The 24,419-nt window shown below is 42.7% G+C and overlaps 1 protein-coding gene across 2 annotated transcripts; it reads left to right on the top strand.

Annotated features, from left to right (window-relative positions):
• The first annotated feature begins 660 nt into the window (after positions 1-660).
• Positions 661-24,419, top strand: RNASEL (ribonuclease L). Of its 2 annotated transcripts, none has more exons than XM_025921185.2 (7): positions 661-821; positions 4,390-5,903; positions 15,700-15,785; positions 17,006-17,211; positions 18,090-18,222; positions 20,945-21,078; positions 22,187-24,419. In XM_025921185.2, the coding sequence occupies exons 2-7, from the start codon at positions 4,427-4,429 to the stop codon at positions 22,323-22,325; spliced, it is 2,175 nt and encodes a 724-aa protein (XP_025776970.1). In that variant the 5' UTR covers positions 661-821; positions 4,390-4,426; the 3' UTR covers positions 22,326-24,419. The 2 variants fall into 2 exon arrangements, with proteins under 2 accessions (XP_025776970.1, XP_086550622.1); XM_086694496.1 differs by having other exon boundaries at positions 4,223-5,903.

Genomic DNA, 24,419 nt, shown 5'->3' with positions numbered 1-24,419 from the left:
CTCCCCAGCAAGACTGGATATTCCTTGTGGACAGGAATATTTCCCACTGCGGCCCTGAGTACACAGTATGCATCTCAGTGCGAGGAGAGTGGCAAGAACCGAACTTCTAGAGCAGAAAGGAATCTTAAAAACCACGTTCCACGAGGGAACTGAGGCTCGACGCGGTTAAACCATCCACCCGCCTGAGGTCACTCCCCTAAACAGCCACAGTGCTGGCTGCAGGACCAAGTCTCCAGACTGCCATCCTGGTGCCCGCCTGAGGAGGCCTCCGTGCCTCGGGCAGTGAGTGAGTTGAGTATGCCCACATGAGTGAGGGAGCTTGGGCTTTGGGTTTATCTAGCTTCTCTGAGCCACAGGTTCATCATCAACAGGTTTGTTAGGGGTCAACTGGGGTCATGTCACTTGTGAAGCAATGGGCAGGGCGCCTGGCACACAGTCAGAGTTCAATAAATATGCATTTACCACTCATTTCCCTCAGAAAGGTCGGGATTTAGAAGAACATGTAAAGATAGAGCTGGAAGCGGTGGCCTGAAAGCCTAAAGGGCTGAAAGATGAACAGCTCTATATTGGACGTCAAATTAGCCATGGGCTGTCAGAGTGGAGGCCCCACTGTCCTCTAGAGGGCTCTTTGCTCAGGCCCTGATCCTTTCTTTTCTGGCTCAGTTTTTCCTCCTCTCAGCTCCGCCCTGTGGCTCAGGAACCTCTTGCAAGAAGTGCTTTCCTGTAGGCGACAGGCTTTGAAGATTATATGACCTCAAAGGAATAGCTGAGGGGCGTATATGACCTCAAAGGAATAGCTGAGGGGCGTCTGAGTTTAGAAGGTAAGACCTCACAAAGAGGAGAGCTGGGAAAGCTTGAGAAGCTGTTCCCTTCGAGGGATTCCTTGGGCTCCGGGGTCTGGAGGTGGAAGGGGGTGTGGGACACCCGGGAGGGAGCTCAGAGCCCGCTGGCAGGGGGCCCTTTGGTCCGGAGCCCTCCTGGGAGCTCCAAGGTTTGGCCACAGTTCACACATTGCTTAACTCAAGCCTTCTTTGTCCGGCACCTCTGGTGAATCGGAGAAAACGAAACTGAAAGCTGGCTGTTGTCTATGATAGCACTTTTGCTGCAGTGTCTCTTTACTCTGATATTTTATTTGGGATTTCTTTGACTCCCTTCCCTTCCCTGCTCCTTTATTTCTACCAGCCCATCTCACACCTGCTGTAACAGGAACCCTGCACATGAACATTTGTCCCAAAGTTTTCATTGCCAGGGTGGTGTGCTTTCATAGCACGATCGACGAGATCTCTGAGGGAGGGGCCTTTGATACTGTCCGGGTGGCCAGATTGCCAAAAAGTGGTTGCTATGTGGGTTCTGTAGCAAGTGCAGTTTTACAGATACGCAAGTAACAGTTTGGTGCTCATGCTTGAATTGCAGTTCTTTTTTTTTTTTCAACGTTTATTTATTTTTGGGACAGAGAGAGACAGAGCATGAACGGGCGAGGGGCAGAGAGAGAGGGAGACACAGAATCAGAAACAGGCTCCAGGCTCTGAGCCATCAGCCCAGAGCCCGACGCGGGGCTCGAACTCACGGACCGTGAGATCGTGACCTGGTTGAAGTCGGACGCTCAACCAACTGCGCCACCCAGGCGCCCCGAATTGCAGTTCTGTTACTCACACCTGGCGGAGGGCGGTTGGACTAAATCAACACCACCAGGTCCCCTGTTTATGTGCTGTGTGTGTGCACACAGGCGGGGAGACCAGGATTTGCTGAATTATTATTTTTTCATAGTGGGACATTATTAGTTCTCTCATTTATTGAATGCCTAATATTTGCCATACGTGACATGCATGACTGTATTTACTGTTGCCCCCTCTGGAGGAAACAAAATTGAGAATAATCTAATGCTACACAATTAGGAAGTAACAGTCCGAAGTTACACAACCAGCGGTTCAGACTTCAATCTTGTGAGGTTGGAGCTTAAGCTCTTTCCGCTTTTCTGTATTATTTTGAATAGAAGCACAAAGAAGACCTGCCCAGTGCCAGCGAACAAACACGCTGAGAGGAATCACACTTCCTGTGGCGTAGGAAATGCAAATTGACACAACACAGATTTCTTTTCCCCCTATAAATGAGAGTTCTTTCTTTCTTTCTTTTTTTTTTAAGAGCCCATCTATTTCTGGCAAGAGTATATTTATATGACATCAGAAGACATTTATTAACATAGCTTGAGAGTTTTTAAAACGATCATATCCTTTTGTTGTGGGACAGAGAACTGGTTCCAAACTAAGGTTTGGCTTCTAGCTGCTCAAAAATCAATACTAGAGAGACAGGTGATGGTGGGAAAGGGAAGGTTGCTTTATTCAGGAATCTGACAACCCGGGAAGATGGCAGACTAACGTCTCAAAGACCATCTTCCCCATGCAAGGGAAGCTGGGGAAGGCATGGGGAAAGGGAGGGGGTGGGGGCTGCGTGCCGAAGAAGCAGATGCCCAGGCAGTTAGTCATTTGTCAGTATGACCCTGAACAGACATATTGGCATCAGCAGCAGCTGGCCCTTCACTCCTCAAGGCCAGGGGTCTGCACATCTCAAGGAAAGTAGATTAGTTCTGCTACAGACCGAGGGACTCAGGTCAGCACACACCAGTGCATAGGCTTGAAGCAAATTAACACTTAAGACCTGTTAGTGTGCCATTACTCTTTGACCAGGCATTCAGTTCTTTGAAATCTATCATAAGAAATCTATTATAAGATTTCTTATAAGAAAACAAGCTTTAGGGGCACCTGGGTGCAGTTGGTTAAGCGTCCAACTTCGGCTCAGGTTGATCTTGCAGTTCGTGGGTTCGGGTCCTGTGTCGGGTTCTGTGCTGACAGCTCAGAGCCTGGACCCAGCTTCAGATTCTCTCTGTCTGCCCTTACCCCACTTGCACTCTCTCCCTCTCTCTCTCAAAAATAAACATTAAAAAAAAGAAAGAAAATAAAGTTTAAAAAGCTAAATTAACTGAACCATTATTTAGAATGGTTAAAAAAATTCTAATTTTAAACGTCTTATTTAAAAATTGTTTTTAAAAACTGCTCAGTAGGGGCGCCTGGGTGGCGCAGTCGGTTAAGCGTCCGACTTCAGCCAGGTCACGATCTCGCGGTCCGTGAGTTCGAGCCCCGCATCAGGCTCTGGGCTGATGGCTCGGAGCCTGGAGCCTGTTTCTGATTCTGTGTCTCCCTCTCTCTCTGCTCCTCCCCCGTTCATGCTCTGTCTCTCTCTGTCCCAAAAATAAATAAACGTTGAAAAAAAAAAAATTAAAAAAAAAAACTGCTCAGTAGTGGTGCCTGGGTGGATCAATCAGTTGAGTCTCTGACTTCAGCCCAGGTCATGATCTCATGGTTTGTGACTTCGAGCCCTGCCTTGAGCTCGCCGTTGTCAGCACAGAGTCCTCTTGGAATCCTCTCTCCGCCTCTCTCTCTGTCCCTCCCTTGCCTGCACTCTCTCTCAAAAATAAACATTTAAAAATAAATAGGGGCGCCTGGGTGGCTCAGTCGGTTGGGCGGCCGACTTCGGTTCAGGTCATGATCTCGCGGTCCGTGAGTCCAAGCCCCGCATTGGGCTCTGTGCTGACAGCTCAGAGCCTGGAGCCGGCTTTGGGTTCTGTGTCTCCCTCTCTCTCTGACCCTCCCCCTGTTCATGCTCTGTCTCAAAAAAATAAATAAACATTAAAAAATTAAAAAAAAAAATAAATACTGCTCAGTAATAAGGAAATGAAGCAACTGTCTGGTGGCATATTGCCATTAAATTTTTTTAAGTTTATTTATTTATTTTTGAGAGAGAAAGAGAGAGAGAGAGAAAATCCTAAGCAGGCTTGATGCTGTCAGTTCCGAGTCTGAGGCAGGGGCTTGATGTCTCAAACCGTGAGATCATTACCTGGGCTGAAATCAAGAGTTGGCTGCTCAACCGACTGAGCCACCCAGGTGCCCCAACCATTAAAAATATTTTAAAAGACTTTGCAGTAACATAGGAAATTATTTATACGATGGCATTAAGTGAAAGAAAGCAGGATACTTATACAACATCCTTACATAGCATGATCTCAACTATTTTTAAAAAATATATAGAAATATACTAAAATGTTAACAATGGCTATTTCTGGGTGGTGGGACTGTAGCATAATAATTTTCTAGAGCAAATAGTTCTATATTAATAACCAGATTAATTTTTCCAATTCAAATGCTTCCTCACTATTGTGAAATTACAGATAGCTCTCTCATCTCCTGGTGGGATGTCAGAAGACTGCAAGAGTATTGTTTTCCCTCATACTGCTGGTCCGTAGTCAGATAACTCCAATTTACCCTGACAGGAGTTCTAAGAGCTCCATGTCTCTTTGATCAAGTCCCAAGAAGATAAATTTTCATTTTTTTAAAGGAAAGGCACAGAGTTGTAGCCACTGGTAATTACCATCATGGAGAGCAAGAGCCATAACAACCTTCAGGAGAGACCCACACCCTCCAGCAAGGGGAAGGCATCAGTGGAGGACAACCAGTTGATCAAAGCGGTTGAAAAAGAAGACATCAAGCTGGTTCAGCAATTGCTGGAAGGAGGGGCTGATGTCAATTTCCAGGAAAAGGAGTGGGGCTGGTCACCGTTGCATAATGCAGTACAAAGTGGCCAGGAGGACATGCTACATCTTCTGTTTCGTTACGGCGCTAATCCTTGTCTGAGGAAGAAGAATGAGGCCACTCCCTTCATCATCGCTGGGATTGGAGGAAAGGTGAAGGTGCTCGAACTTTTACTTTCTAAAGGTGCAGAGGTCAATGAGTATGATGCTAATGGCTTCACAGCTTTCATGGAAGCTGCTGTGAATGGTAAAGTTGAAGCCTTAAGATTCCTATATAAGAGTGGGGCAAAGGTGAATTTGAGTCGAAGGACAAAGGAGGATCAAAAGAGGCTTAGAAAAGGAGGGGCCACAGCTCTAATGGATGCTGCTGAAAATGGACATGTAGATGCCTTGAAGGTCCTCCTTGATGAGATGGGGGCAGATGTCAAAGCCCGTGACAACATGGGCAGAAATGCTTTGATCTATGCACTTAGGAACTCTGATGATAGAAAGGTGGAGGTCCTCACTCGCCTTCTGCTGGACCATGGGGCTGATGTCAACGTGAGGGGAGAGAAAGGGAAGACACCCCTGATCCTGGCAGTGGAAAAGAAGCACTTGGGTTTGGTGCAGATGCTTCTGGAACAAGAGCATATAGAGATTAATGACACAGACAGTGAGGGCAATACAGCACTTCTGCTGGCTGTCCAACTCAAACTGGAAGAAATTGCTCAACTGTTATGCGAGAAAGGAGCCAGCACAGACTGTGGAGATCTTGTTATGATAGCGAGGCGCAACTATGACAGTTCCCTTGCAAAGTTTCTTCTCCTTCATGGAGCCAGAGAAGATTTTCACTCTCCTGCTGAAGACTGGAAGCCTCAAAGCTCACGTTGGGGGGAGGCCTTGGAACATCTCCACAGAATATACCGCCCTATGATTGGCAAACTCAAGATCTTTATTGATGAGGAATATAAAATTGCTGACACTTCTGAAGGGGGTGTCTACCTGGGGTTCTACGAAGGGCAGGAAGTAGCTGTGAAACGCTTCTATGAAGGCAGCACACATGGACAAAAGGAGGTCTCCTGTCTGCAGAGCAGCCGAGCAAACAGTGACTTGGTGACGTTCTATGGGAGTGAGAGCCACAAGGACTGTCTGTATGTGTGCCTTGCCCTCTGTGAGCAGACACTGGAGGAACACTTGAATAAGCACAGAGGGGAGGCTGTGGGAAATGAGGAAGATGAATTTGCCCGGCATGTCCTTTTCTCTGTATTTAAGGCTGTGGAAGAACTACATCTACTGTGTGGATACACTCATCAGGATCTGCACCCCGGAAACATCTTAATAGGTAAGTCCCCCCAGTCTTCTCTTAAAAATTATGGGGTCTTTATTTACAAAAGGAAAGGATTTTCATTATAGACAGGAAAAGAGTAGAGTACATGTATACTATTCTGTTCAAGACTAATGAAACTGATTCATAATTATAGTGCAGTCTCTCCTGCTATGAGGTATAACCTTTACCCCACATGGAGGTCCCAGATGCCAATGGAATACCAGGCTAACCTTATATACTTCCTTTGGCAAATGCAAGTATGAAGGTATGTCTTAGATGGGGTCAGCTCCAGAAATTGGAATTCCTAAAGTAGCCTGCAAGTCAGAGAATCCTGAAGTTATGTTCCTTCAGACAAGATGGTAGTCACCGTAAAACTGAATGACAAAACTGAGGTCAAAATTGGGCATGCCAGGATAAGATGCAACACAGTGAAACAGCCTCCAAGTAGGCAGAACAAGACACTACCCACTGGCTCCTCAAGCCAATAAACAAACATACAAACAAACAAACAAACAAACAAATGAAAGCAACATTAAAGAAAAGAAGCAGAGCTGAGTGTAAAGTCCCAGGAGGCAATGTGGTGCAGTAGAAAGAGTCTTGGCTTTAGACAGGTTGAGGGAGGCTTGCAGCCCAGTCCTGCCACTTGGTAGCTTTGCAACCTCAAAGTCACTTGATTCTGTGAGGCTTAGTTCTCTCGTTTAAGACTGATAAGACTGCTTTGATAAGGTTGTTATGAGGTCTAAGTGCAGTATGTTAGACAAGTTACCTGTGTTATAGGTGCTCAACCAAGGCCAAGTTCTTGTCTCGAGGGCTAAGCAGAAACAGTTACCTAATCTACAGGCATGCATTGAGATTTAAGCTAGGTGTAGGGGAACAAGACAAAAAGAGGGTTCAGGTATGGAAAGGCAGAGAACAGTGTTTAAGGTCCTGGACAAGACCTGGAAAGAAGTAGGTAAACCTAAGAACACAACTGGAGTCTGGCTTTTAGTTTGAAGCCACTAGTGGCACTCCTTCCTGGTGTTAAGCAACTTTGCTGGGGAGACTGACAAAGGCCAGAAATATGTGCAGCTCTACCAAGTGAAGCAGTCTCAAGATTCAGCCAAGGGCAGGTTCTTTCCCACTTCTAAATGTCTATCTTGATGCAAAAGGGTCATATATCATGTTCTAAAGAAAATTACTTGTCACTACCTATTCTTCAGAATTTCTGGCACCACCTCTTCTATTCTTAAGCTTGAACAATAAAGAATAGACTATATTTCTGCCTCAGGTGGTGAACCTAACATATACTAGAGACTATTCTTTGTATTAAATCCCTAAAATGATAGGGAAAGATGGTTAAATGACTTCATAGCTGAGATCACAATAACAAAAGAAGTTTTACATGACAAAATCTTTGAAGAGTCATTAAGAGACTGAACATGATTGGATGGGGTTAAAGAAGGACACAGGAGCCAGTATAAATGCAGGAGGCCACAACTAGATGTTACTCATAAAAGTGGGATCAGTGCAAAGAAGCCCCACTCAAGAGTAATGGAAGCCAGAGGCAGGAGAGGACAAAGGACCAGGTAACAGGAAGATTACTGCATTGATAGAAACTAGGAAGCTCAAACCCTGTGCATCCCCTCTGCCCCACAGACCAAGCATCTATGACAGGCCTGTCTGTCTGCAGACAGGGAGACAGGGCTGCTACTCAAGACACTGGGTGGTTGACGATCTCAAGAGAAACAAAGTACATTTAAACCCACAAGATTTGTGCCAAAGCACCCTACTGAGTGGCATGTCCTTCTTACCCCTAAGTTTCACTGAATAATGTAAAGCAGTTCTGACAACTGCCTCCATTCCCCTATGTTGGATAGCATTAACAGAAACAACTCACAGGGCATCAGGGATTCTCAACTGCAAAATGAGGCTTATAGTCAAAAATGACTTAAGATATTCATGAAGTACCAATACCATAAAAGAGATGCATGAAATAGAAGAATTAACACCCAAGGAAACAAAGCTAATTGAATGTATTAGTTTCCTATGGTTGCTGAAACAAATGATCACAAACTTGGTGTCTTAATAGAAACTTATGGGGCGCCTAGGTGGCTCAGTTAAGCCTCCGACTTCGACTCAGGTCATGATCTCATGGCTCCTGAGTTTGAGCCCTGTGTCTTGGCAGGCTCTGTGCTTACAGCTCAGAGCCTGGAGCCTGCTTCAGAGTTGGTCTCTGTCTCTCTGTGCTCCTCCCCTGCTTGCGCACTCTCTCTTTTTCTCAAAAGTGAATAAACATTAAAAATTTTTTAAACGGGGTGCCTGGGTGGCGCAGTCGGTTAAGCGTCCGACTTCAGCCAGGTCACAATCTTGCGGTCCGTGAGTTCGAGCCCCGCGTCGGGCTCTGGGCTGATGGCTCAGAGCCTGGAGCCTGTTTCCGATTCTGTGTCTCCCTCTCTCTCTGCCCCTCCCCTGTTCATGCTCGGTCTCTCTCTGTCCCCCCAAAAATAAAATAAACGTTGAAAAAAAAATTTAAAAAAAAAAGGAATATTTGCCAATGAAGATCTATGTCTAAAGCAAATTCCTTTACCTTTAAAAAAAAAAAAATTTTTTTTTAAACAATAGAAACCTATTCTCCCACAGTCCTGGAGGCCAGAAATCAGTACCACTGGCCCCAAATCAGGTGTCACCAAGACCAAATTCCTCTGTAGCCTGTGGGGGGAGACTCTGTTCCTTGCCTCTTCCTCTTGGCTGCTGATATTCCTTGACTTGTAGCATCACTTTAATCTCTGCCTCTGTAGTCATATTGCTTTCTCTTGTGTTGTCAGATCTCCCTTTGCCTCCACAGAGGGTAGTTGTTAAAAGTTCTCACTACATAAGGATGTACGTGATTACACTTCGGAATCACCCTGCTAACCCCAGGATAATCTCTCCTATTTTAAGATTCTTAATCACATCTGCAAAATCCTTTTTTTGTTTTGACTATATAAAGTAATATTCAGGGGCGCCTGGGTGGCTCAGTCAGTTGAGCATCCAACTTCGGCTCAGGTCATGATCTCACAGTTGGTGAGTTCGAGCCCCGTGTTGGGCTCTGGGCTGACAGCTCAGAGCTTGGAGCCTGCTTCCGATTCTGTGTCTCCCTCTCTCTCTGCCCCTCCCCTGCTCATGCTCTGTAACCTCTCTTAGTCTCAAAAATAAATAAAACATTAAAAAAATAAAAAAAATAAATATTCACAGATTCCACGGATTAGTACATGGGCATTTACTTAGCTTACCTTATTAAGTAACCACAATACAACTTTGAATATAATTAATAAAACCAGAGAACAAAGATAGGTCATGTCCTCCAAGAAGCAAGAATAAGCATTGTGAAAAGAACCAAATAGAGAATTTGGAATTTAAAAATATGATTGTTTAAAATTTTAAAACTTGGGGTGCCTGGGTGACTCAGTCGGTTGAGTGCCTGACTTCACTTTAGGTCATGATCTCACTGTCTGTGAGTTCCAGCCCCGCATCAGGCTCTGTGCTGATAGCTGAGAGCCTGGAGCCTGCTTCAGATTCTGTGTCTCCCTCTCTGTCTGTCTCTTTTCCACTCATGCTCTGTCTTTCTCTCTCAAAAATAAAATAAAAACATAATAAAATAAAAATTTAAAACTCAAGACTGGGTTGAAGATTAAATGAGTGAACTAGAAGATTTGCCCAAGAAATTCTCCAAGGAAATAATAGAAAAGTATAAAGGGATGGAAAGGGAAAAAGTTTAAGAAGTCAGGAATTAGATCCAGAAGTTCTAATAGGCATTCCAGAGGGAAGAAGAGAGTGAGGCTGAAACAATATTTGAAAAAAAATCACTGAGAATGTCCCAGAACTAAAAGATGGATATAGTTCTCTTATTGAAAAGACTCACCAAGAGCTGAGGTAAGTATGGAAAAAACCCCATTGAGCCACATCTTAAAGGAATTTCAAAGCATCAAAGAAAAAAGAGAAAACCTCAAAAGCTCCCAAGAGAAAAAAAATTACCTACATAGAAACCAAAATCAGATTGGTAAGGGACTTCTCTCATCAGCAACCTGAATGCCAAAGGAAGGCACTGAGGAGAAAGAGCCTATTTAACAGCTGAATGTTAGTGTCAGCCCAGAATTCATATGTTGAAACAGGAATCTCCATGTGAGGGCACTTGGAGATAAGACCTTTGGGAGGAGATTGGATCATGAGGGTGGAGCCTTCATGAAGGCATTAGTGCCTTTTTTTTTCACAATTAGAAATAATTTTTTCATTTTCTCCAGCTTTATTAAGACAAAATTGACATGTAACATTGTGTGAGTTTAAGGTATATAATGTGATGATATAATATACGTCTATATTGCAAGATGATTACCACAATACAGTTAGTTAACACATTACCTCACATAGTTGCCGTTGTGTGTATGTGTGGTGAGAACTTATAACATCTACTCTCAGCAACTTCAACTATATAATACAGTATTGTTAACTATAGTCACCGTGCTGTGCATGACATCCCCAGAATTTAGTCATCTTGTAACTGGAAGTTTGTACCCTTTGACTGCCTTTAGCCATTTCCCTGACCTCCACCACTGGCAACCACCAATCTACTCTCTGCTTCTATGAGTTCAGTTTTTTTTTCATTATTTAAAAACATTTTTTTAAATGTTTATTTTTAAGAGAGAGAGAGACAGAGAGAGCATGAATGGGGACGGGGCAGAGAGAGAGGCAGACACAGAATCTGAAGTAGGCTCCAACCTCTGAGCTGTCATTACAGAGCCCAAGGTGAGGCCTGAACTCATGAACCATGAGATCATGACCTGAGCCAAAGTTGGATGCTTAACCAACTGAGCCACTGAGGTGCCCCTCAGTTTTGTTTTATTTTTTTTAGATTTCACATATAAGTGAGATCATATAGCATTTGTGTTTCTTTGTCTGACTTCTTAAACTTAGCATGATGCCTTCAAAGTTCATCCATGTTGTCATAAATGGCAGGATTTCTGTCTTTTTATGGCTGCATAGTGTTCCGCTGTGTGTGTGTGTGTGTGTGTGTGTGTGTGTACCATTTATTTATTTATTTATCCCTTCATCTGTCAATGGACACAGCCAGTTTCTATGTGTTGGCTAACATAAATAATGGTGCGATGAACCTGGAGACGCAGTTACCTCTTCAAGATGGTGATTTCATTTCCTTCAAATATACTTTTCTATTTTATCAATTTTTAATTTTTTTGAGAAACTTTCACGGTGTTTGCCATAGAGGCTGCACCAATTTACATTCCTACCCACAACACACTAGAGTTCCCTTTCGTCCACATCCTCACCAGTGCTTGTCATCTGTCTTTTTGGTGATTATTCTAACAGATGTATGGGATGATATTGCATCATAGTTTTGTTTTGCACTTCACTAATAACTACTGATATTGAGCACCTTTTCATGTATCTTTTGGCTCTTTTAATGTCTTCTTTGGAAAAAATGTCTATTCAGGTCCTTTGCCCATTTTTCAGTCAGAACATTTTATCTTTGCTATTGTATTGAATGAATTTTATAATTCACTCCAAACCAGATATCTGATTTGCAAACAGCTTTTTTTTTTAAATTCTGTACATTCCCTTTTAATTTTGTTGATGGTTTCTTTTGCTGTGCAGAAGCTTTTAGTTTGATGTAGTCCCTCTTGTTCATTTTTGCTTTTGTTGCCTGTGCTTTTGGTGTCGGATCTAAACTATCACTGCTGGGACCAATATCAAAGAGCTTTTCCTCTACGTTTTCTTTTAGGAGTTATAGGGCTTCAGGTCTTACATTTCAGCCTTAAGCCATTTCAAAGTAGTTTTTTAAGTGGTGTAAGACAGGGTTCCACTTTCATTCTTTTGCATGTAACTATCTGTTTTTTTCCAACATCATTTTTGGAAGAGACTGTCTTTTCCCCATTGGGTATTCTTGGCTCCCTGTGAAGAATACATATGTGTGGGTTTATTTTGGGGCTCTTGATTCTGTTTAATTCATTTTATACCAGTACTACATTGTTTTGATTATGAGAGCTTTGTGATATAGTTAAAAACCAGGAAGTGTGATGCCTCTAGATGTGTTCTTTCTCAAAATTGCTTTGGATGGATTAATGCCCTTATAAGAAGAGGTCATAGAGGGCTGCCTGGGCGGCTCAGTTGGTTGATTCTCTGACTCTTCATATCCACTCAGGTCATGATCTCATGGTTTGTGAGGTTAAGCCCTGTGTTGGGCTCTGTGCTGATAGCATGGAGCCTGCTTGAGATTCTCTCTTTCCCTCTTTCTCTGCCACTCTGCCACTTGCACTTTCTCTTTCAAAATAAATAAACAAACAAATAAATAAACATTAAAAAAAAGAAGTCATAGAGCTAGCTAGTTATCTTTCCACCATATGAGGACACAGCAAGAACATGGCTGTCTATAAACCAGTAAGAGGGTCTTCACCATGAACCCAGTCCTGCTGACACCCTCATCTCAGATTTCCAATATTCAGAACTGTGAGAAATAAATTTCTGTTGTTTAAGCCACTCAGTCTATTGTGATTTGTCATAGCATCCAGGACTGACTGAGAGAACAGTCACATTATTATTGTTCACATGTGATTCAGAATAAATACATATTTTTGACTGCAGTATTATTAGCACACAGTGTTTTATTAGTTTCAGATGTATAATATAATGATTCAACAATTCTATACATTACCCACTGCTCATCACAATAAGCACACTTTAATCTCCTTTATTTATTTCACCCATCCCCCTCCACTTCCCCTCTGGAAACCACCAGTTTGTTCTCTGTATTTAAGAGTCTGTTTTTTTGTTTGGCCCCTTTTTTTTCTTTGTTCATTTGTTTTGTTTCTTAAATTCCACATATGATGAAATCCTATGGTGTTTAGGTTTCTCTGACTTATTTCACTTAGCATGATAGCCTCTAGGACCATCCATATTGTCACAAATGGCAAGATTTCATTCTTTTTGATTGCCGAGTAATATTACATTCTCTCTCTCTCTCTCGATATATATGTATATCTTCTTTATCCACTCATCTGTTGATAGACAATTTGGCTATTTCCATATCTTGGTTATTGTAAATAACACTGTAAACATAAGGGTGCATATAACTTTTCAAATTAGTGTTTTGTTTTCTTTGGGTAAATATCTGATAGTGGAATTACTGGATCATATCATATCTATTTTTAATTTTTTGAGAAACCTCCATACTGTTTTCCACAGTGGCTATAGTAATTTACATTCCTACCAACAGTGCACACTTTTTCTCCACATTTTTACCAACATTTATTTTTTGTCCTTTTGATTGTAGCCATTTTGACAGGCATAAGGTGATATCTCATTGTGGTTTTGATTTCCATTACCCTGATGATGAGTGATGTCGAGAATCTTTTCATGTGTTTGTTGGCTATTTGTATGTCTTCTTTGGAAAAAGTTTCTATTCAGGTCCTCTGCCCATTTTTAATTGAATTGTTTGGGGTTTTTTTGGTGTTGAGTTGCATATGTTCTTTATACCTTTTTGGCATTAACCTCTTATTGGATATCTCATTTGCAAATATCTTCTCCCACTGAGTAGGTTACCTTGTTGTTTTGCTGATGGTTTCCTTTGTTGTACAGAAGCTTTTTATTTCAGTGTAGTCCCAATAGTTAATTTTGCTTTTGTCTCCTCTTCCTGAGGAGACATATCTAGAAAAAATGTTTCTATGGCCAATGTCAGAGAAATTACTGCCTATGTTTTTTCTTTTTCTAGAATTTAATGGTTTCAGCTCTCACATTTAGGTCTTTGATCCATTTTGAGTTTATTTTTGTGTATGGTGTAAGAAAGTGGTCTATTTTCATTCTTTTGCATGTAGCTGTCTAGTTTTCCCAACACCATTTGTTGAAATACATTTTTTAAGCATTCAAGGATCCAGGAAAACTTTCTGCCCACAGACCCTACATGAAAGATCTGCTAGAGGATATGCATAAGGAAGGAGAGAGAGTCTGGGAGAAAATAGTAACTTACAAGAAGCAAAGAATAAACAAAGAAAGAATTCATTGTTTATGTAAATTATGCACATTGTTTTTTTTTAAGGATTACAAATATATTAATCTTAGATGACATCACTGTGGTGGGAGTGAGGATGAAGAGGTTCTTGATTCATTCATTGACAGCAGGGTGGAGTGGGCAGATTTTGTCCGGACTCTGCCCATCAACTGTTAACAGTCTGTGATGATGTAAGTTTAAAATTTTGATAGCACTTTAACAATGTCTATTGAATCTAAACAAAACAAAACAAAACTGGGGCTTGTTAAAAAAATCAAGTGTTAGGCAGAGATGTGAAGTGTTCCATCAGGCACTTGCCAATTTAAGTAGTAGAACTCAGCTCCAAGTGGCTTAAACAATGAAGGGGATTTATTAGTTCGAATAGCTGAAAACAGTCCCTGGTTATGATCTGCATCCCATCTGCCCCTTCAACCTTCTTTCCAACTACATCCCTCCTCTCCAGGTACTCAGCCTGCTTTCTGTCAGAGCGGAATTCTTTGGGTTCCTTTCTGCCTTGGGAATTCCTATCTGGAATTCTCTCTTCCCTGCTCCACTTATCCACTCAAATTCTACTAATTTTGAGAGAGAGAGAGAGAGAGAGAGAGAGAGAATATGCAAGCAGGGGAGGGGCAGAGAGAGAGAAAGGGAGAGAGAGAATCCCAAGCAGCCTCCATGCTGACAGCATGGAATCTCATGTGGGGCTCAAATTCACAAACTGTGAGATCATAACCTGAGCTGAAATCAAGAGTTGGATGCTCAACCAGCTGAACCACCCAGGTGCCCTAAGAGTCCTTCCTCAAGGAAGACTTCTTTCCCACATACAGCCATGTGGTTCTTGTTATAAACTTTCAGTTTCCTGCACTTTTAGCTAGTACTTTTAAAGTTGCAATTAACTTTGTGTTTATTTGTGTAATTATTCACTCAATATCTATCTCCTTGTTCAGCGACTCTGAACCCTGCAGGATCTGTGCCGTGTTCTCCTCCTCCACTGTCATTTTCCCCCTCACTAGACCCTTATTGAATAATTTAGTGGAAGCATTTTTGTTAGACTGTGGGTTTCCGTGCAACTTTGATATCTAAGTTCAGAATAAAAAGGGTTCGAGAAGCACACAATTCTACTGACTGTCATCCTATCTGGAGTTACCCAGTTTTCTTTTTTTGACTCCTTCAAGCCAGAAGCAGGAGCTACTTCTTCAAGGACAGATCACTGACTTGTTCTCCTCTCATATTGTTCCGGATCTCTCCTGTCCATGCATCCCTCTGTCTGAGGACTCAGTGGCTTCTTTGCAGGGAGAAGGATTCTAAAGAAGGGATGAGGCAGTGACTCATAACAAGCACATGGTTAATCCATGATAACTGCTTACAGCATCATAGTGGGCTGTGGGTGATGGGCTTGATTTAGTGGAGTGCTGTGCTAATCTGGCCTTGGATTTGGAATCTTGTTGGTTAGCTGTTGTGTAGCCTTAGGAAGTCAACATAACTCCTGCCAGCGGTTTCTTTATAAATCTGTGCTCTTTGCCCCCAGGAATTGCCTGAATGGGGAGCTAGTTAAATTTATCCTCATCCTACCTCACCCCCAGGACTGGAAAAAAATAAAATTTAAATCCTGCCCTTGGCATATACCTAACAGGTGAAACGATGTGGTGCTCCTCTTTTGAGGAGCAAATGGCCATGCAGATATAAGCTTTATTGCTGCTTTCTTTGGCGATGGTAGCACATTGCGGAACATATTTATTTAAGTTAATTACAACAGGAAGAGAAAGGATTTTCATTGCATCTCTACAAACTATCCCCTAGATTCCAAGAATGCTGTTTGCCTGGCAGATTTCGATAAAAGCATCAAGTGGGGTGGAGAGCCACAGGAAATCAAGACAGATCTAGAGGTAATTTCTACAACTAGTTTACTTTTCCATCTTTCACCTTCCTTTTTTTGTTTCATTCATTCCCTTATGTCCTATGGCCAATTAGAGGTCATCATTTCTATTTTAACTAACTTTCACAGCGTTTTCCCAGAGATTGCTGCCTTCAGTCCTGTGCAGACAGTAGCATTTCTCTGGGTTGGTGTGGAGTTGGTTGTTGCTGTGGTTCCTTTCTGTATCTCTTTGGATCTCTCTCCTCCTGCACCAGCTAGATAGTAAATAAATCGAGCATGCCACATCTCTTCTAAAATTACCTCCAAGAAGCATCTCCAAATCACCTCCAGAATTCCTGCAGGAGGTATTTTCTGCCTAAGGACAAAGCAGTTGAGATTTCTTTTCCCATTCCATCCAAACTGGGGTGCTAAACTCCTGGGAAGGCCAGATACTACAGCCCTCTGAAACACAAGAGAGGGATGAGATTGATCTTCAGCTTGAAAGAGACTAATCTAGGCCAAAAGGGTTAAGACCCTGAAATAGCTGTTTCTCCTGGGAGGAGAGAGGGCAGAAACAGAGCCTGACCTCTGCAGACCAAAGGTTCCAGATTGATTCTGATCCTGTCAGGGCAGCTTTGTCCTGGGGGATTCTCCAGGGTGCTCAACTTTCAACCCCAGGAGCAAGAGCTCTCTATCCATGTCTGGCCTTTGCTGTTAAAAGCCTCAGATTTTAGCTTCTTCCCTGACTGGTGTCTTGCCTGCTGCATGAAGTTCCTATGCTGACCTCCTTCTTGGCCTTTCCTCCCTGTCATGACCTAACTCCTGGGGCTATCACTCTGTCCCACTGACCAGGACTGGCTCCTTTATCTGCTCCCTGACATAGCCCCAACCCAAAGTCCCAGTTCCCAGCCAGATTCCTACCATTTCCCTTGCTTAAAATATTTTTCTTCTCCCCTGTTTATCTGTATGCTGTCCATACTTTAAGATCAAGCTCAAATTCCTCTTCCTTTAAGCAGTCTGCCCTGACAACTCTGGCCCATGATTACTTTTCACTCCTTATAAACCTCAGTTGTGGGGACCATATACTGCCTCGAAGGGTTCTTTATACACTACCTGTGTCTTTTCTCCCTAATAAGCCTGTGGACTCCTTGAGATTTCTCCCACTTTCCATTTGGTCATAACCTATATCACACCTCCATACAGAGTGATAATTCTTGAATACCTTTAGCTCAATTTATGGGTTTCATGCAGGCCCTTGGACTGCTGGTCCTATATGTGGTAAAGAAGGGAGATATCCCTTTTGAAACCCTGAAGACTAAAAGTAATGAAGAGGTGATTCAACTTTCTCCAGATGAGGAAACTTGTAACCTCATTCATCACCTGTTCAACCCTGGAGAAAATGTGAAGGAGCATCTGAGTGGCCTGCTGGGTCATCCCTTCTTTTGGAGTTGGGAGAAGTAAGTAAAGCTTGATTGCATATTTCAGGCATCCAGAAGGGAGACAGTGACTATATATATATATATATTATATACAAAATCATATATCATATATCCAAATGATAAATATAAATATATATTTATTTTTATAAGGAAATGGCTCAGGCAGTACTGAGGCTGAGAATTTTCATGATCTGCCTCTGCAAGCTGGAGACTCAGGAAACCCAATAGTGTAATTTAGTCTAAATCCAAAGGCCTGAGAGCCAGGGGGCACTGATGATGGGGATTCCAGTAAGGGTCTGAAGGTCTGAGAGCCAAAAGGGGTGAGGGCAAAAGAAGGTTGATGTCCCAGATGCAGCCATAAGACAAGAAGGGGTGAATTCCAGGTTTTGTTCTATTCAAGGACCTCAGGGGATTAGACGAGGCCCATTCACAAGGGGAAGACGATCTGCTTTACTGAGTTCACCAGTTCAAATAGTAATCTCATCTGGAAACACCTCACAGATATGCCTAGAATAATATTTAATCTGGGTCTCTTGTGGCCAGACAAGTTAACACGTAAAATTAACCACCGTGGTTAGGTGGTGTGGGAAGGAGTTAGGCTGGGAATCAGAAGACCTGGCTCTCCTCTCAGCTTGGCATCTCCTGACTGTGTATCTTTGGAGTAGTGACTTAATGTCTCTGGGTTCTGGTTTTGTTTTCTGAGGAAAAGAAAAAGCCGGGGGTGGGGGGGGGGGGAAGGGGGAGCGGAGAAAGAGAGCAAGATGCCTGCCTCTTCCATCATACAGAATTTTTAGAGACATGGTTTTACTACTTTTATCAAAAACCGAAATGTAACATTGTTCTTTCTGAAAAGAGAAGGCAGAGTGGAATGACCATGATAATTTTGTCATCTTCAGCCGCTATAGGACCCTTAGGGATGTGGGAAATGAATCGGACATTAAAATGCGAAAATGTAACAGCAGGATTGTCCAACTACTGCAACTTGAAATGTCTGAATGTTCCAGAAGTTTTGCCCAGTGGACTTCTAAGGTATGAACGATTCCTGTGTCTGGAAGTTATTCCAGGAGTAAGGATCTGTGTAATGTGTTATGTTAGTTATTTTATTTTTTTTTTTTTTTTAATTTTCAGTATACTACTGGCCTGGCTCAGCCAAGGGGTTGAAGATGTGATTTCCCTGCCTTCCTCCCCATCCCAGCCCCCTCTGCCCTGTTGGGTCTCTGTCTCATCTTTCAGAGGCTAGGCCCTCCTGACAGACAGACTGTCATCTAGACTTCTCTTCAGGATGGCCGCGTCCCAGCCCAGGAGTCTTTTCCTTTCTCGTGGCTCTTTCCCTCCAGCCCTGGTTCTAAGAGAGGCCTGGCTAATCATCCTATTACTATTGTGACAAGAGCAGCTGATTAAATAGAGTTTAACCCCAAGGAGGTCCCGCACCGTGAGACTTCTCAGTCCAGGGAGAGATTGGCTGCCTCCGCCGACTGTCCAGCCCAGCTCTGAGGGCCCACATACACATCTACATTCTGACTAGGGAAACACACCATGAAGAAATCTTTCAAATTTCTCTTCTTCAAGAAATGGTCCACCTAACTTGAACTAAATACAGTAAAACATAACAAATCAATCATCACCTCGATCTGGTCAATGCTACCAAAACTTTCGTTATTATTACTTAGCAGATACCTATCGAGTGCCAGTTTCGTGCTAGACCCATGTGAGGCTGTGGGCATGTAAAGCAGAGTACAGTATGGTCCATGGAGGGCCAAGAGACCCACAGAAACACTGGCTGTATGATACATGCTGGGCTCCCTGGAGACAGTGCAAAGCACTATGGGAGAATCCATATCCCCAGGTCTTTGACCGAAACCAATAGCTTCCCAATCATATGCCTGATCTAGGACTGCTTGTCTCACACCTCTTTGTTTCTGGGTCTCATTTTGCTTTCCTTCCCTTGTTTGCCTCTAGATGACACATCACACTCATAATTGCTGCCTTAGTGTCCATTTCTCCCCACTACCCTGTAAATTCCAGGGGGGCAGAGACTGTCCGTTGTCATGTCTGTTACTGAATTCCTGGCGTGGAGTAGGTATGCCATGACTCTTTGCTAAATGAACGTCTATAAAACTTCAGCTAAAACTTAAACTTTTAGAAACAGAGAAGTTTGAAACAAGAACAAGTGATAATAACAGCTGACAATTCTGTAGCACTGACTCTATGGCAGTTATAGTTCCCAGGGCTTTGTGAGAGTTTCCACAGCTAATCCTTATAACAACCTCTGAGGCAATTACCTCCCTTTTGTGGGTGGGCACACTGAGGCACAGGCAAATACTTTTTCCAAAGGCACAGAGCCAGCAACAGAATCTGAAGCTGGGCAGTCGGGCTGCCGATGCTGTGTGCTAAAGCTACTCACTGCACGAAGTGATGATGCCATGAAGTCCACCCGTTCATTTAATTGCTGAGGAAATTGAGACTCAGAGGTATAACCTGAAATAGCCAGACCTGGAAAAGCAAAGATTGGCAGCGCCTGGGAAGGAAAACCTGTTCTTTTGTTTCCCAGTTCATCAGTTCTTTCCCCCAAACTTTATGGACTTATGATGCATTTTGACTGATTTCAAGCCTTACCTTTTTACTATTTTTTAGGTTTTTTTTTTAAGTTCATTTATTTATTTTTGAGAGGGAGAGCACAAGCAGGGCAGGGGCAGAGAGAGAGAGAGAGAGAGAGGGAGACACAGGATCCAAAGCAAGCTCTAGGCTCTGAGCTGTCAGCCCAGAACTCGACGTGGGGCTTGAACCCATGAACCACAGGATCATGACCTGAGCCGAAGTTGGATGCTTAACTGACTGAGCCCCCAGGCGCCCCTCAAGTCTTATCTTTTAATTCCCATTTGAGACTTTGACTTTCTGTCAATTCTCACGACTTGCCCATTTTCATGGTCATACATTCAGCTTTGCGGCAGCCCCAAGGAGCCAAGTTTTCCAGCGTGTGCTCCTGCCTCCTCCCTCCGGGGCACCCTGCGCTGGCGTGCAGTGGCTCAGCCCTTCTCCTAGGTGCGCTGCACGTGGCACATGTGGACTGTCTCAGCAGGTCTTCACTGGGGTGGTCTAGTCACCCATGACTCTTGAGGGACTCTATCTTCACGACTGTTGGGTGCTATTCTCTTACCCCTAATGCTTTGTAAAAAGGAGAGCCACCTACAAGGGTGCAAACACACAGAGAAAGGCATGGGCTTGGGAGACGCTGCTGTGAGATACTTAGAGGCAAGGAGGAACATGGAACCTTTGGAAATAGGATTCAGAACAAAACAAAACCCACCACACTCATTTTGGCAATGGCTGCCGGGTCCGATTTTAGTCTGAACACCCTCTTCAGGGGGGAAATGTAATCAATTACCAACTTGGACAGGTGGCCACCAGGATAAAAATATTGTACAGTCTAACGAGTAAATTTCCTAGGATAGTAGCCAATGAATGTCTAAACCATGTTTCAATATATTTAACTTCCTGTGAAAACAATTCACTGAGAAAATAGATACCAGAATGTGAAGTTACTTATAATCCCACATCTAGACACAACTACTGTTAGCATTTTGACGTTATAGTATTTACTTCCGTTCTTTTTCTTTCTATTAATTTACTTTATTAATCAGTGGTAATTTGGGCATATATTCAAATTGGCATTTTGCTTTTTTGTACTAATAGTGCGTTAGGGTTTATTTTGTGTTGCTACTACATTTTTGCTTAACATTTTGTTTTGTAGATTGACAACTACGTTATGCAAGAAATGAATAAGTATTATGAAAACAAACGCAAACGTTATAAGAATACTGTGAGTGATCTGTTAAAGTTCATCCGGAATTTGGGAGAACATATTAATGAAGAAAAAAACAAAGAGTAAGTACTATTTCTGTTCCTGTAAGTCATCTATGAAATGAGGGTGATTTAAAAATCCAATTCTAGGGCTGCCTGGGAGGCTCAGTCTGTTGAGTGTACGACTTCAGCTCAGGTCATGATCTCGTGGTTCATGAGTTCAAGCCCCGTGTTGGGCTCTGTGCTGACAGCTTGAAGCCTGGAGCCCGCTTCGGATTCTGTGTCTTCCTCTCTCTCTGCCCCTTCCCCATGTGTGCTCTGTCTCTCTCTCTGTCAAAAATAAATAAACATTAAAAAAATTAAAAATCCAATTCTAAATTTATATCTGCTATTTGTTAGAATAGGAAATTTATTTTGATGGAAGAAAAGTAATTCCTCCCCTCTGGAAAAGGCCAACACAAGGGTCTTACAGTGAATGACAGATGTGCCCCGCAGGCTCTTATCCTCCTTTTTAGCTATTGCTGAGCTCTCTTGAACAGAAGGGTAGTGACTCCCTTGTGGGAAGAAATGCAGGGGCCCGGGCAGCTGGCTAAAGTGAATGTGGTGCTGTAAAAGTCTCAAAAGTAGCCCCTGTTAGTGAAATCAGCTGGTGCAGCCTAAAATGTTAGCTGTAAACTCAAAGAAACCTTGCAGTTTTCAGGGCTCTTTTGGATTTTGGAATTGTAGATAAGGGACTGTGGAACTGTATCATCTCCATGTTAAGGAGAATAAAACGGGTTCACAAAAATCAAGTTGCTAATTAGTTGAAGAGTTAGGAGATGAATCTTGTTCTGTCAGATTAAAAAAAATTTTTTTTAATGTTTATTTATTTTTGAGAGAGAGAGAATGTGAGCAGGGGAGGGTAAGAGAGAGAGGGAGACACGGAATCTGAAGCAGGCTCCAGGCTCTGAGATGTTAGCACAGAGCCTGACACAGGGCTTGAACTCACGAGCTGAGACATCATGACCTGAGCCGAAGTCGGATGCTTAACTGACTGAGCCACCCAGGTGCCCCTTGTTCTGTCAGATTTTAAAGTCCTTACTCCCTCTGCTCTAGAAACCAAGGGAGCAAAGAGATCTTTGGACGCAGATGCTATAATGGGGGAAGACGATTTGGGGGGCAACCATGCCAATATGTTTATGTTTCATTTCAGGATGAAGTCGAGAATTGGAGAACCTTTCCAGTATTTGCAGGAGAAATTTCCCGATCTGGTCATCTATGTCTACACGAAACTACAGAACACAGAATACAAAAAGCATTTTCCCAAAACCCTCAATCCCAGCAAGCCTTAGTGTGATAGAGGTCATCCCTGAGTGGTGGCTGAGCTTTTAGAGTTCAGGGAGGTACTTACTTAGCTGTGATCTCAGGCAAGTCACAACTCTCTGTCTGGGTCTCTTAACTAACCTGGTTGTTTGTGGGGATGTTAGATAGCGGGTATATCAGGCCCCAACACAGTGCCCAGTTTTCCCACATGTTTACAACAGAAAAATGTATATGCTCAAACTACCTTCCTTGTCTTTTTTATGGATAAAGCTTAGTGGTAGGAGCTGGGAGGGCATCCTGCTAAGATTCCTCTTGTCAGTTACACCCCAGGAGTTGAGTGGCTAAACCTGTAATGCTTCTATGTTTTACCTTGATTGTCTCATTTAATTCTTCCAATGACCTTGCAAGACAGGGTTTATTATGTCCATTTAAGAACTGGCAGACCTGAGATTGAGAGAGTTTGAATTACTTGCCCAAGATCATACAACTTGCATAGAGCACTGTATAAATGCATGTCGTGTTATTGTTATCACTTACTTGGGTATTTAGAACTTAATCACTAGCCCAGGGATCTTCTGGATGGATCCCCAAAGGAATATGCCAAAGGGACTCCAGAAAGCTCATTCACTCATTTACTCCACTTATGCATGCATTCATTCATTCAATATTTGTTGAACACCTAGTATAAGACCAGACACTAATTGTATGAATTCCATTCCTTCTAGAACCACCTACATTGGTTTTCCATGACCTCAAGGCAGTAGTTCTCAACTGGGGGCAGTTTTGCCCCTCAGGGGCCATTTAGCATCATCTGGGGATGTTTTTGGTTTTAAATCTGGGAGATAGGGCATGTTATTGTCATCAGATAGATGGAGGTCAGGGATGATGCCAAACATTCTATAATGCACAGGATAGCCCCCCACAACAGAGAATTATCCAGCCTAAAATATCAGTGGTACCAAGACTGAGAAACTCTGCCTTAAGGAATTGGGACACTTTTGAACTGGCTTGGGGACTAGGACCATGGATTGTGTAGACCACCTCACAGAGGAGTGACTTGGATTTATTATCTTGCTTTTGGATTTGTAGTGAAACAATTCCAGTGTCACCTCCCCAGAAAGCCCCTTGAGCCCCCCTACCCTCCATCCCCCAGTCTGAGTGCTCTTTCTGGCCCCCTAGCACCCATAACCAGAGCATGCTTCTCTCCACCTTGAGCTTGCTTCTTCCTCACTGGAATGTAAGCTTTCAAGGACCAGTGATATTTATAATGTTTATTTATTTATTTTGAGAGAGAGAATGAGTATAAGCGATGGAGGGACAGGGCTCAGCGTGGAGCTCGATGTGGGGCTCGATACTACAACCATGAGATCCTGATCAGAGCCGAAATCAAGTGTTGGACACTTAACTGACTGAGCCACCCAAGCACCCCAATATATATTTTTTGATTTGTATCATTAGTGCCTAGCAAAATGTCTGCCATATGGTAACATTCAATAGTCACTGAAAAATGAATGAACCATCTTTATAAATGAATAATAATGTTACCTTACATTTTAATCGTGCTTTATAATTTATAAATTACACCCACATATTTTCTCTTTTAGTTTTCAAAATTATCCTGTAAGGTAGGTGTTGTTATCTTCATTTTGCAGATGAGGATAGAGACATATTGATTTACTCTAATACATAGCTAGAAAGTATCACTGTCTTGATTTGAACATATTTTCTGGCATTAAGTCTGATGTATTTTCCACTTATCCTCGTTCTGGTGGTCAAGGTGGAGCCTTGTAATGGGAGGAACTGGGGCTAAAACAGTATCTTAGGTTCTTTCTGAAGAGATGACGACAGTAAATGAAGTTAAGAAGAGTTGGAAGTCAAACTAAACATAATTGACACTGATGTCCTCCACTCTCACCTATGATTGCATGGATCATCCTCTCCTTGCTTAAAAAAAAGGTACTGGAAGAAAGAAACTTAAGGCTGTTCTGTAAGGTTTTAGGAGAAGCAAGATTGCCTTAGATTTTAAAATTAAGGTTTGTTTTTCTGATTTGTAGTAAGTACCTGGTTATGTCAATCAAAATGCCCATTTGTAAGCATAGTCAATAAAACTTGGAGTCATCTTA

This window comes from Puma concolor, chromosome E4, assembly GCF_028749965.1.
Source record: "Puma concolor isolate L17-30 chromosome E4, mPumCon1.1.hap2, whole genome shotgun sequence".
In the NCBI taxonomy this organism is placed as follows: domain Eukaryota; kingdom Metazoa; phylum Chordata; class Mammalia; order Carnivora; family Felidae; genus Puma; species Puma concolor.
The sequence above is the reverse complement of the archived record's forward strand: the minus strand, read 5'-3'. Positions and strand labels throughout refer to the sequence as shown.